General features: G+C 35.2%; 1 protein-coding gene across 1 annotated transcript; it reads left to right on the top strand.

The window, feature by feature from the left end:
* The first annotated feature begins 7,685 nt into the window (after positions 1–7,685).
* LOC138053577 (uncharacterized) lies at positions 7,686–8,108 on the top strand. The gene has a single exon (XM_068900192.1). The coding sequence runs from the start codon at positions 7,686–7,688 to the stop codon at positions 8,106–8,108; it is 423 nt and encodes a 140-aa protein (XP_068756293.1).
* The last annotated feature ends 4,392 nt before the right edge of the window (positions 8,109–12,500 follow it).

Raw genomic sequence — 12,500 nt, 5'->3', positions numbered from 1 at the left:
CATAAACCAATCTTGTACTTATAATGTTCATTCACTGACGAAGCTCTAAACGGTGAAACGTTTAAAGTATTTAACCGATTAGAAACATATATTCCTCAAGAAGTTATTTCGTTATTACATATATATATATATATATATATATATATATATATATATATATATATATATATATATATATATATAACTTCAGGTGAGTTCCACACTGATAAATCCAGAATAGTGCTCAACAATAATGGAGCGGTAATAACAATGTTTTTCTACTCAATATAGTTTCATATGGACTTTAATACAGATCTGTTTCGTAGAATTTAACTGATGAGTGGCCCAACTCCTTGTTGGTCTACGAAACAGATCTGTATTAAAGTCCATATGAAACTATATTGAGTAGAAAAACATTGTTTTTACTGCTCCATTATTGTTGAGCACTATTCTGGATTTATCAGTGTGGAACTCACCTGAAGTTATATCAAGCTCCTAATTTGTCGAGCACTGTGCTACTGAATATCCAAACATGGAATGTGTGTCGTTCAACTACTCAACCAAGAACATCCCTGTCGCATCGAAGAAAGAATACATCAGGCAGCTTATCGACAAGACTGAGCAGTTCCTGCGCAGAATGAGATGTAAGGCTCAACACTTTTTGAACCTAAATTTAAACCCAAACCAACAACCAGAGAAAGAAACTTTCGGCTTCGAAACAAGAAACAACCCCCCTGTCATTGAGGAGTTAAAGGAGTTTGAGGATGGCATGATGAAGATCATCCAAAAGGTCAAATTCAAGAATATTGAATGTCAGTTCCAAAAAGACCTCAATGAAGACATCAAATCAATTAAAAGGGACAACCGCCTATTTGTAAAGGCCGATAAATCCACGAACTTTTACAAATTGGAAGCCACCAAGTACAATCAGCTCCTGCATGACAACATCACAAAGACCTACAAAAAGGCAGAGTATAACCTATTAAACAAGATGTGAAAGCGAAAACAATCACCGAGAAACTCCGTATTGACGACCGTGTTGAAACGACCGCTACAAAAGAAGCTTTTATCACCCTTAAAGACCACAAGGACAATTTTGACAATAAACCAACCTGCAGATTAATTAATCCGTCAAAACAGGAGATCAGAAAGATTAGCAAACAAATCCTCGACAATATCAACAAGAAACTGCTGAACGCCACGCGAGTAAACCAGTGGAAAAACACCTCCTCTTTGCTGCAATGGTTCAAACAGTTGCCTAACACACAGAGGTGTGCTTTCATAACCTTCGATGTAGTGGAATTCTACCCTTCCATATCAGAGACACTACTCCAGCGTGCCCTTGACTTCGCAGCCAATTACGTGACCATTTCAGATGATGATCGTCACATAATCTTGCAAGCTAAACAATCCCTTCTTTACAACAACGGAAACCCTTGGCAGAAGAGAAACACCGGCATGCTCTTCGATGTCACTATGGGTAGTTATGATGGAGCTGAAACGTGCAAATTAGTAGGCATCTACATGCTCTCGCAGCTTAAAGCAATTTCTCACGGCATGGAAATTGGGCTTAGCAGTAATCGACCAAACCCCACAAAAAATCGAAAAAATCAAAAAAGAAATATGCAAAGTGTTCGCCAAAAACAACCTACGCATTACTGTTGAGGCCAACAAAAAGGTCGTAAATTTCCTTGACGTAACATTAGACTTAACCACCGAGAAGTACAAGCCATATTCGAAGCCTGCAACCACTCCGCTCTATGTCCACAGCAAATCTAACCATCCCCCTTGCATAATAAAGAACATCCCCAAGGCAATTAACAAAAGATTATCTGAAATCTCATCAGACGAGGAAGCCTTCAAAGAGGCAGCACCGTCCTACCAAGAAGCGTTGCAGAAAAGTGGTTATTCATACACCCTCAAATTCACCCCACCACAGCAGTCACCAGAATCCACCACTTACAAGAGAAAGAGGCAAAGAAACATAATTTGGTTCAACCCACCATTTAGTAAAAATGTTCAAACCAATATAGGAAGAGAATTTCGAAATTTGATCGAGGGGTGCTTCCCACCGAACCATAAATTAAGAAAACTGTTTAACAAAAACAATCTTAAGCTAAGTTATAGTTGTTCACCAAACATAAAACAGATCATCGATGGACACAACAAAACCATCCTAAACCAGAACATGCCATCTCCACAACAAACACCCACCAAACTCTGCAACTGCAGAGCACCAGACAAATGCCCTTTGAAAGGACAATGCTTAGTCAAGGAAGTAGTGTATCAAGCCACCATCACGACCGCCGAAAGCACACGTCATTCAAAAACGAAAGTAAAAAGAATGACACCGAACTGAGCAAACATCTATGGCAGCTAAAAGATCAAAAGAAAGACTTCGCAATCTCCTGGAAAATTCTAGCCAAGGCCAAATCTTATAGCAACCTTACTAAACGATGTAATCTATGTAGTACCGAGAAATTCTATATTGTATATAAACCGGACATGGCAACGCTCAACAAACGTAATGAACTCGTATCGACTTGCAGGCACAAGCGAAATTTTCTCCTTAGGTTCAATCGCATCCTCAACAACCAATCATAAATTTACAAATGCTTTTTTACTATTGTTTTTCAAGTTTGAATCTTGTAATGATCACGCTACTGATGTATATAAATCCCAGCGATGCTACAGTGTACATGGAATTCAACTGATGAGTGGCCCAACTCCTTGTTGGTCTACGAAACAGATCTGTATTAAAGTCCATATGAAACTATATTGAGTAGAAAAACATTGTTAGATAGATAGATAGATAGATAGATAGATAGATAGATAGATAGATAGATAGATAGATAGATAGATAAGTAAAAGGCCTCTCATGAAGCAACTAATAATATTGCTTCATGTATCAGGCATAAATTAACCTAGTTTATTCCAAGGATTTAAGGCTTCAGTAAACCTTTTATGGACAAAAATACCTGATACTTGGTATATTACATCAATTTAACAACAAATGAATGAATAACATGCATTATTTTAGTAATGTCAGAATTCTCGCCATAGTTTTCAGACTATTAATAATGTCATTTATTACATCTGAAATCCATTACAGAGAATTCTGCAGATGTTACTTACAATCCCATTACAACTTCAATGCAATCATATTACGGTATTTACCACAATAAATAATTTCAGAATGTACCTTGAGAAAACTTCTCTTTGTGTGTCATGCTGCACAACGAAATGGATATAGATGGTCTAGTCTGTCCTTGGAGGTATGAGCTCCGGCACGGAGATCTTTGGCTCCTGCAAACCTGACTCTCGTTAGCTGGTCACCAATGCATGGTACTTTAACTCCACAGAGTGTTTCTGCAGAATCTGGCACAGGAGGATCCTGGGATCAAGGCTGATCAGGCGGTGATGGAGCATGAATTGCTGGTCTACCAGGTGGCAGTAGAGGTGCATTTATTCCTACAGCACCAAATGCTTTTGTATGGATTTCATGCACCCAATCTTCAAACATGTCCATGACATCGACACAATCAGAATATTTCTTTTCGTCTTTCATTAAAACTGGCTTTGTGACTACTTCTGATTTTCCTCTCATCTCATCACTGTACTGATGAGGGATGTGTTTTGGTATCAAATAAGCCCAAAAACTGAATTTAGGAAAAGCTTTGAAAATTATGGGACCTGCATAAATACGGTAACGGGTCTGCAATTTGACTTAATTCATCATCAGATAGTAAAAAAAACTCAAGATCAGTTGTCTTGATGTCCTTTTTTGGACCATTATCAGGAATATGGTCTGAGGAAACTCGGTCAAAAACCAAAGAACTTGCCACTGCATGTTCAGACACATTTTGGTGCTCTTCGTGCATGTCATGAGCCTTTATCTCCCAGTCAATGTTGTCTAAAACAATGGTGAATTTCTTTCCCTTTTTAGTCAAGTCAATGGCATGGTCCAAGAAGTGATTTCCAATACTATCCAGGACAGTATATTTCTTGGTTGGATCTAGGCAAACGCCATACCTTTGAAATCTCTTCATAGCCTGAAAATAGTAAGAGGTTTGTTTTTTGTTGTGTGTGGAAAAGCACAAAGAAATAATTTGTAACTAATCTGACTGACTGCTGTAAAAAAGAGGGGTGTGTGGGCACACCCCCATGTTCACACAAAGCAGAGGACTGACCAGGGAACATTAGCCTATCCGGACAGGCCCTTGTCCAATGGAGGCAAACAAAAAAACCAGTTGAGCAAAAAATGGCAGTTGTCTTGAAAAAGACACTAAGAAAAGAAAGATACTAAGGTACAACAGTCCTTTCTGACAAAGTTGATGGTGACGGACAAAGTCTAGTTAGTTCATAACAGAAAACATACACAATTGGGACTTACAATTTTGCTTGTACCACCATCACTAAGGAGAATTATATCTAATCTTTGCAACCTTGACAATCCTGGCACTCTGAGGAACATTGAAATAGAGTACATCAGACAAACTGGTGGTATTTTTTTTTCATCAGCATCCTTTCCATTAGCAAGGGTTATAAGGAACTGCATTGTAGCTGGACATTTGCTTTCTATTTCAACATAGATTTCTTTCCAGGAAAGATCTGATAAGCCTTCATATTCCTTCTTCCTGAGGACAGAGTTTTCAGATCTTCTACACATATTGCTTATCTCTTCATTGACAGTTCTGCAAACAATATCTGTCATGACTTTGAGGCCAGGTGGATCTTTGGCCAGTATTTCCAACTTTTCCTGTATATTACTGAACGGTATGTTTTCCTTCTGTAGCAGCCGTTAATGAATATGTGAAGAGAAAACAACAGAATGTTCAAGACAAACCAAAAAAATTAATTTGTAAATCATCAGGTATAACTACTGTAGCCTTTTTTTAATTCAGACCTTTTTATGCATTATTTTCAATTGGCAAAGTGTTATTGAGTTATAGGTACACATCTACCATATATTTAGTACTGCTATTCTTACTTAGTGGCTATCGACATAAAAACTCAGATTTACAAACTGGTGGAAAAGGATTGTTTTAAATAACCAATTTTTTTTAATGCATGTAAAACTATCTCACCTACTCAGCAATCTAAAGGAAACAGCAGAGTTTGGATTTTTTTAAAAAGGAACAACTAAACAAAACAGAACCAAATTTGCCGATGGCGCTGTTCGTAGAAGGATTGTAGCACTTTCTATTGACCATGTGCTATCTTTAACATCCTAAACGAATGCTATGCGATGGAGTGGTTATATGGTCTTATATTTACATTGCGTGATGTCTACGTCTTTACTGGTTTTCAGACTATACATAAATGGAATTTGTCCAACGTACAGTGGTAAGTAAACAACAAAATTTCCAAAGAAATGCGCGATTTACCTGAAACGGGCCTTCATCATATTGAACATTGCCGATTGTAGAGATATCTAATAGGTCCTCCCCAGCATCCTGAAGGTTTACCTCCTTTTCCATTGCGTTTTGCTGCTGAGCTGAGCTATGTTTGTCGTAAAGAAGTCTACGACAACTTCCTTTCTCGGACTCTTTTGCGCGCTTCGTCAAGGTGCGAGTCACCGATGGAGATATTTTAGTGCAACGCTTGACCCTCTCAGACGACTTCTGACTTTCTGTAATAAGGGTCTTGAAGGCGACAAAATTTTTTATCCTTCTTTCACATGCCCTGCATATCAAGTGAGGTAATAAGTTGTCGTCTTGTTTCAAACTATGACCACAGATATCTTCGGCAGCAACAAGCAGAGCACGATTTCTCTTTACGAAAAGGTTTTTCGACCATAATCTGTCCCCAACCGCTCTACACAGCCGAATTACAATTCTTTTTTGGAGTTTGTTTGGAATTACATGTAATACACAACATCTCCGAAAATCTTTTGACCTTTATCGAAAGACAAGGTTTTTCCCGCGCCAAGAGATATTACAACTTCCACTCCCTACTGGGCCCAGTATTAGTTCACGTGGAGAAAAACTTTAACTGTACTGCCCCTCCCTTCAATCATTTTTCTGGAATCTGCAAAAATCTAGCAGACCAGCCGCACCCAGGGTACTTTCTCAAGGAAGGAAGAGAGAGGACCCTGGGAACGAGGTTGATTATTTGATAGTTTCGGTATGCCTCCATTTCAAGAGATTGTAAATCATACTAAAAGAAAGAATACGACTCTGCTTCACCAAAATAATCAGATCCAGAATATAAAAACATCTACATGCGGCTACTTCTGTTTATACTTTCTGAATGAAATGAACAAAGGAAATTCGTATTTTAATCTATTAGAAGTGTTCGACATACATGACACAATGAAAAATGAGAGATTTATCGAACGTTATTTTAGAAATATCTAACTTATATATATAATGGTAAAATGATAGTGTGTTAGACAGAAGAAAGTCACTGAATGTGTTCCTGGTAGTGAAAGATATGAAAGAACTAAAAATGGTCGAACTTTGTTAAAATGCATCTGTGTTGAATGCGGTATTACACCAAAGACCAAATTCGTTAAAAACCAGGGAAACTAATAAACCCGTCTGAAGGGGCGGCATATTAAGTTCAATGGGTAATACAGCAGCAGAATTATTTTTAACGAAAGAAGTACCTTATCTTGGTAAAAAAGCAGTTGAAATGGGTAGATATTACACATCAGAAATGCTACGAGACCCAAAGTTGCAGAAAAAAACCATTGATTATGCTTTGGATAAGCGTAATCCAGCAATTCAAAATTTTGGATCACAAGCTTTGAATCAATTGTCGACAAGAATCAGACAAAAAAAATAAAAAACAAAACAAACCGAAAAGATCTTGATGGTGGTGCTCTTGACATTCAAAAACAGTTAGCAAAACTTGGAAAACTGCATTCGATAACTCCGATGGGTAAAAAATATAATTATTGTGGACCTGTGTGGACCTGGCACAAAACTAGAAGATAGAGTGAATAGTAATGATCCAAAATATAGAGATCCAATAAATAAATTAGATTCTATTTGTTAAACCCATGACATCAATTATAGTCTTGCTGGAGATGATTTATCAAAAAAACATGCAGCTGATAAAATTATGGCAGATAGTATAAAAGCAATACCATTTGAACAAAGACCATGGTTTGCTACACCAACAATGTATGCCATAAAACAAAAATAAAGCTTGATCTTGGTGTTCCAAAATACGGAAAAAGCCGTAGAGTGAAGAAAACTGGCAAAAAAAATTAGCAGATGAATTACATACACCCATAAAACGCAACTTTACTCGACGGCATGTGATTGTAAATCATATTGATGAGATATGGGCGGCAGACCTTGTTGAGATGGAACAAAGGATGCCGGTATCTTTTAATGGTTATTGATGTATTCTCTAAATACGGTTGGATCGTCCTATTGAAGGATAAGAAAGGCAAATCTGTTATGAATACCTTTAAAACAATATTCAAGGAAGGCAGAAGACCACAATATCTATGGGTTGATAAAGGTAAAGAGTTCTATAACAAACATTTGAAAGACCTATTAGAGAAAAATGGGATACATATGTATTCAACCGAGAATGAGAAAAAGTCCTCAGTTGTTGAGAGGTGGAATAGAACAATCAGGTCCAAAATGTGGAAACAGTTCACTGTTTAAGGTACATGTAATACACAGTATTCAGACATGTTACCAAAATTAGTGAAAGAATACAATAATACAAAACATTCAAGCATAAAGATGACACCTATAGAAGCAAGCAAAAACAGCAATGAAGGAACTGTTTACTTTAATCTATTTGGTGATATGGGGCAAGTAACATCTAAACTGAAATTTAAGGGTGGTGAAAAGGTGCGAATATCCAAGTATAAACAGAATGTGTTCGACAAGGGTTACACACCAAATTGGACAGAAGAATTATTCATAATAGATAAGATCCAAAACACTAATCCAATCACATACAAACTAAAAGATCTTAGAGGTGAAGATATTCAAGGGAGTTTTTATGAACCTGAATTATTCAAAGCCAGACAGGATGTTTTCTGTATTGATAAAGTCAGTCGGAGAGATTACAAGAAGAAACAAGCGTTGGTGAAGTGGAAGGGATATAGTGATGACTTCAACAGTTGGATATCGTTTAAGGACTTACAAACAATCAAGTGATATATTATATGATTGTAACTGGCAAAGATATCGATTTATGTTTTTATTTAACATACATTGTAGCAATTACTTCAGCATATGTACTGACATAGCTATCATAGATAGCCAAAAATATGATTATTTTTGGCTATTTTTAAACGCACTAGAAAAATGATTTAAAAAAAAAATAAATAGCATTATTATAAATGGAAAACGAAAAAGACTTTGACTTGAATCGTTCAATCAAACTTTTGAATGAAGAAATCAAAGAAAAAATGAAAATCACAGAAACACTCGAATCACAACAATATCAATTAAAAAAATTCAGAGACAGACAAAAATTTGAAAAAAAATGGAAATTTTGGTAAATTAAGAAGGTGAATACAATAGTATTTATAGTGTGGAATACTTATTAAGTTTTAAATATAATTCAGAATTAGCTGATATGTTGACATTTTTTAGTAGAAAAGGTCAACAAAGAAGTATTTAAAAATGATTTCAGCGAAATGTTTAAAAGAAAAAGAGAGAGAGAAAAATTAGAACAGGCTCTGAATTGTTACAATATATTCATAAGTGATATGTGTCACAAAACATTGATTGAATTAATTATATAGTTTTCCAAAATAATAAATAAAAAAATGTCAAATGACGAATTTCTTGATGCATGTGAATATAACATGTAATGTCATTCGCATAGATTTGAAATATTGTATAGTCATAATTAAAAATTTAATTGGTTAAAGAATGCGAAACATATTTAAACGTTTTTATCTAACATATATTGTAGCAATTACTTCAGCATATGCACTGACATAGCTATCATACATAGCCCAAAATGTGAATGGTTTCTGGCTATTTATTAAATCTTTTTAAACTCGCTGAGTAAGTCATTTAAAAATAAAACATATGGATATAATAATGGGAAGACATAAGATATATACTGACAAGGAAATCAAAGAAAGAAAAAACAAATACATGTTAAACAAAGAATGGTACTGTGACATATGCAATACTGGTCGAAATTACACTCTGGCTGGAAAATGGTGCCCCCTGAAATCAATAAAACATCAACGCAATTCAGAAAAACAGAATGAATCAAATTAAACCAAATTATAGTTCAACGGATCCATATATTGGATCACTTGAATTGACCAACATTAAACGCATTTTATAACAACTATTTAAAGACAAAACTATAGTAATATATATTATTAAAAATATTCTCTCAATGAATAATATGAATAAAAGTGATCTCAAGAAATTGAGCAAATCTCAACTAATCAAAATGCTGTTGAAGCAAGAGAAAAAGAAACCTGAAATCATCATAGTAGATGATACTAAACGAAGAACTTACAAACCCGTGCCAACACCTCGCAAGAGTGTAAATCAATTGGTACAAAACTACGAAAACAAAATAATTCTCCCACCATTAGAATTTAGGGACAAACCAATTCCAGCTCCAAGGAATGCAAAACCAATTCCAACACCTCGCAAGAGTGTAAATCAATTGGTACAAAACTATGAAAACAAAATAATTCTCCCACCACAAGAATTTAGAAAACCAGTTCCAATGCCAAGGACCAAGATAGAGCAAACAGAGCTCTGAAAGGATACAATGAGTATTACAAAATAAACATAAAAAATAACAAAGACCCACTAATGCAACTACAAAACACAAGAAAGGCTGTCACATACCATATTACAAACGTACTAACATCCATGAAAGGATTAAAATTTGTTGAAACACTTAAGGTAACATTTACAAAAATGTTAGATGGAGAAATAGTGTATAAGACTGCCTATTTTAACAGTTCAACTCAAACAATAATTAATGATCTGGATATTTCTGAATCACTCAAAGTCTCAAAACAAGATATATTAAACAAGATTGCAGTTTGGATTTCAGAGGGATCTGGTTGGACTATTCAATCTGTTGACAATCATTATCTTAATGTGGTAAAATATAAACCAATGAGAGGCTCTTCTTATATTTAACTACCACAAGAACTCAGAAACAGTGCAAAGGGATTAATCAACATGAAAAACAAGGATAATGAATGCTTCAGATGGTGTCACATCAGACATTTAAATCCTCAAGATAAACACTCAGAGAGAATCAAAAAAGTTGATAAGCAATATATTGAAAATTTGGGTTATTCAGGAATTGAATTTCCAGTCGCTACCAAACAGTACAACAAAATAGAAAAGCAAAATGAGATCAACATTAATGTTTTCGGTTATGAAGATAAACAACCATACCCAATTTATGTTTCAAAAGAAAAGTATCAAGACCATATCAATTTATTATTGATCACAGAAAATGAAAATAAGCACTATGTATTGATTAACGATTTCAACAAGTTCATGTACAATCAGACAAAACATGAAGAGAGGAAACATTTCTGTATGTATTGTTTACAATGCTTCACCTCTGAAAAAGTATTGACTAATCCTAAAGAAAACTGTATCCAAATAAATGGTACACAAGCGATAAAAATGCCAACAAAAAATGACAACATATTGAAATTTAATAATTTCCATAAACAACTACCAGTGCCGTTTGTCATCTCTGCAGATTTTGAACCCATAACAGAAAAAATACAAGGTTGCAAACCATGTAATAAACAGTCATATACTGAAGCTTATCAGAAGCACACAGACTGGTTATGGATATAAGGTTGTTTGTTGCTATGATGATAAATATAGTCAACCAATACAAATTTATGGAAGCTATGTTAGAGGAAGTCAAATATTATGAAAAGGTTATGAAAAAAGAATTCAACAAACCATTAAAATGACCAAATATGATGAAGAAGAATTCAAAAAAGCTGACAAATGTCATATATGTGAAAAAGAATACAATAAAACCGATGTAAGAGTTAGAGACCATTGTCATATTACTGGAAAATACAGAGGATCCGCTCATCAAGATTGTAATCTTAACTTTCAAAATTCCAGTAATATTTCATAATCTCCGTGGATATGACAGCCATTTTATAATGTGTGAGGCCCTGTCCGTTTCCAAATGTTCCCTTACACTTGTGTTGAAATGTCAGGTGGTTTCACCGACATAGCAAGCTGCACAGCCTGCACACGAAAATTTATAAACAACACATGATCAGAGTCCATTGGGAGCAGGGTCTTTCACACTAAAGAGGCTACCTACTTTAAAAGAGGAAAACGCTAACACAATGTTTGCATTATTACAATAGAAATGTGAAAGTCGACGAATGCGCTTTTGGGCGATGCTAGAGAAATAACCTATGTAGGGTAATTTGAAATTAAAAGTATTGGGCGCTTGTTCACTAGTTGATCTTACAGAGTTGCCTGTTACATGCTGAGTGACACTACGTTTAATGATTCTTTCTATTAGCCTGGATGGATACAGGTTTTTCTTTAGGATGAATGTTAGTGATGCGATGTCCTCATTAAACGCTTGCCAGGTGTTACAAATCTTAAGAGTTCTATCAACAAGGGTCTTGACTAGCCCAATTTTGTATGAAAATGAGGTAAAGCTAAAAAAACATGTTAATAAGCCGGTGAATGTTTTCTTACGGAATACTCTGGTAACTACCGTAGGCCCCCTTGTCATTATTTTAAATCCCCAGGGCTTTCTTGGGATGCTATGTTGAAAATGACTGACATCAAATTAGAGCTTATGGCTAATATTGACATGTTCCAATTTATTGAAAAAGGCATGCGTGGTGGTCTATCTTACATAGCCAACATATATGGTAAAGCAAATAATAAATACATGAAGACATATGATGAGAAGGCGCCCTCAAAATATATCATGTATCTTGATGCTAATAATCTGTATGGTTGGGCAATGAGTCAATATTTACCAACCGGCGGTTTCAAATGGATGACAGAACAACAAACCAATAAGACAGACTTAGCTAAATATAAAGAAGATAGCAAAAAAGGTTTAATACTAGAAGTTGATCTAGAATATCCTGAAGAATTGCGTGATTTGCACAATGACTACCCACTAGCACCGGAAAAGGTTAAAGTAACTAAAAAAATGTTATCAGAATATTGCAAAAAAATCGGTAAGAAACACAAAATATCAACAGGTTTGATACACAAACTAATCCCAACATTGGAGGGTAAAGAAAAATACGTGCTCCATTAGAGAAACCTCCAATTATACACTGATCTTGGTTTGTAAATAACTAAAGTTCATAGAGTACTTGAATTTAATCAATCACTATGGTTGAAACAGTATATCGATTTCAATACACAAAAGAGAACACATGCAAAGAATGCTTTTGAAAAAGACTTCTTTAAGCTTATGAACAACAGTGTATTTGGAAAAACGATGGAAAATATCAGAAAGCGAGTAGATGTTAGATTGGTAACTGACGGAAAGAAACTATTAAAAATTGCTGCTAAACCAACATATGCTAGCAG

The sequence above is a fragment of the Montipora capricornis genome, chromosome 6 (assembly GCF_036669925.1).
Source record: "Montipora capricornis isolate CH-2021 chromosome 6, ASM3666992v2, whole genome shotgun sequence".
NCBI lineage: Eukaryota > Metazoa > Cnidaria > Anthozoa > Scleractinia > Acroporidae > Montipora > Montipora capricornis.
The sequence above is the reverse complement of the archived record's forward strand: the minus strand, read 5'-3'. Positions and strand labels throughout refer to the sequence as shown.

Coding starts and splice junctions, on each gene's coding strand:
- LOC138053577 (XM_068900192.1), top strand. CDS start 7,686: ATGACACCTATAGAAGCAAGCAAAAACAGCAATGAAGGAACTGTTTAC.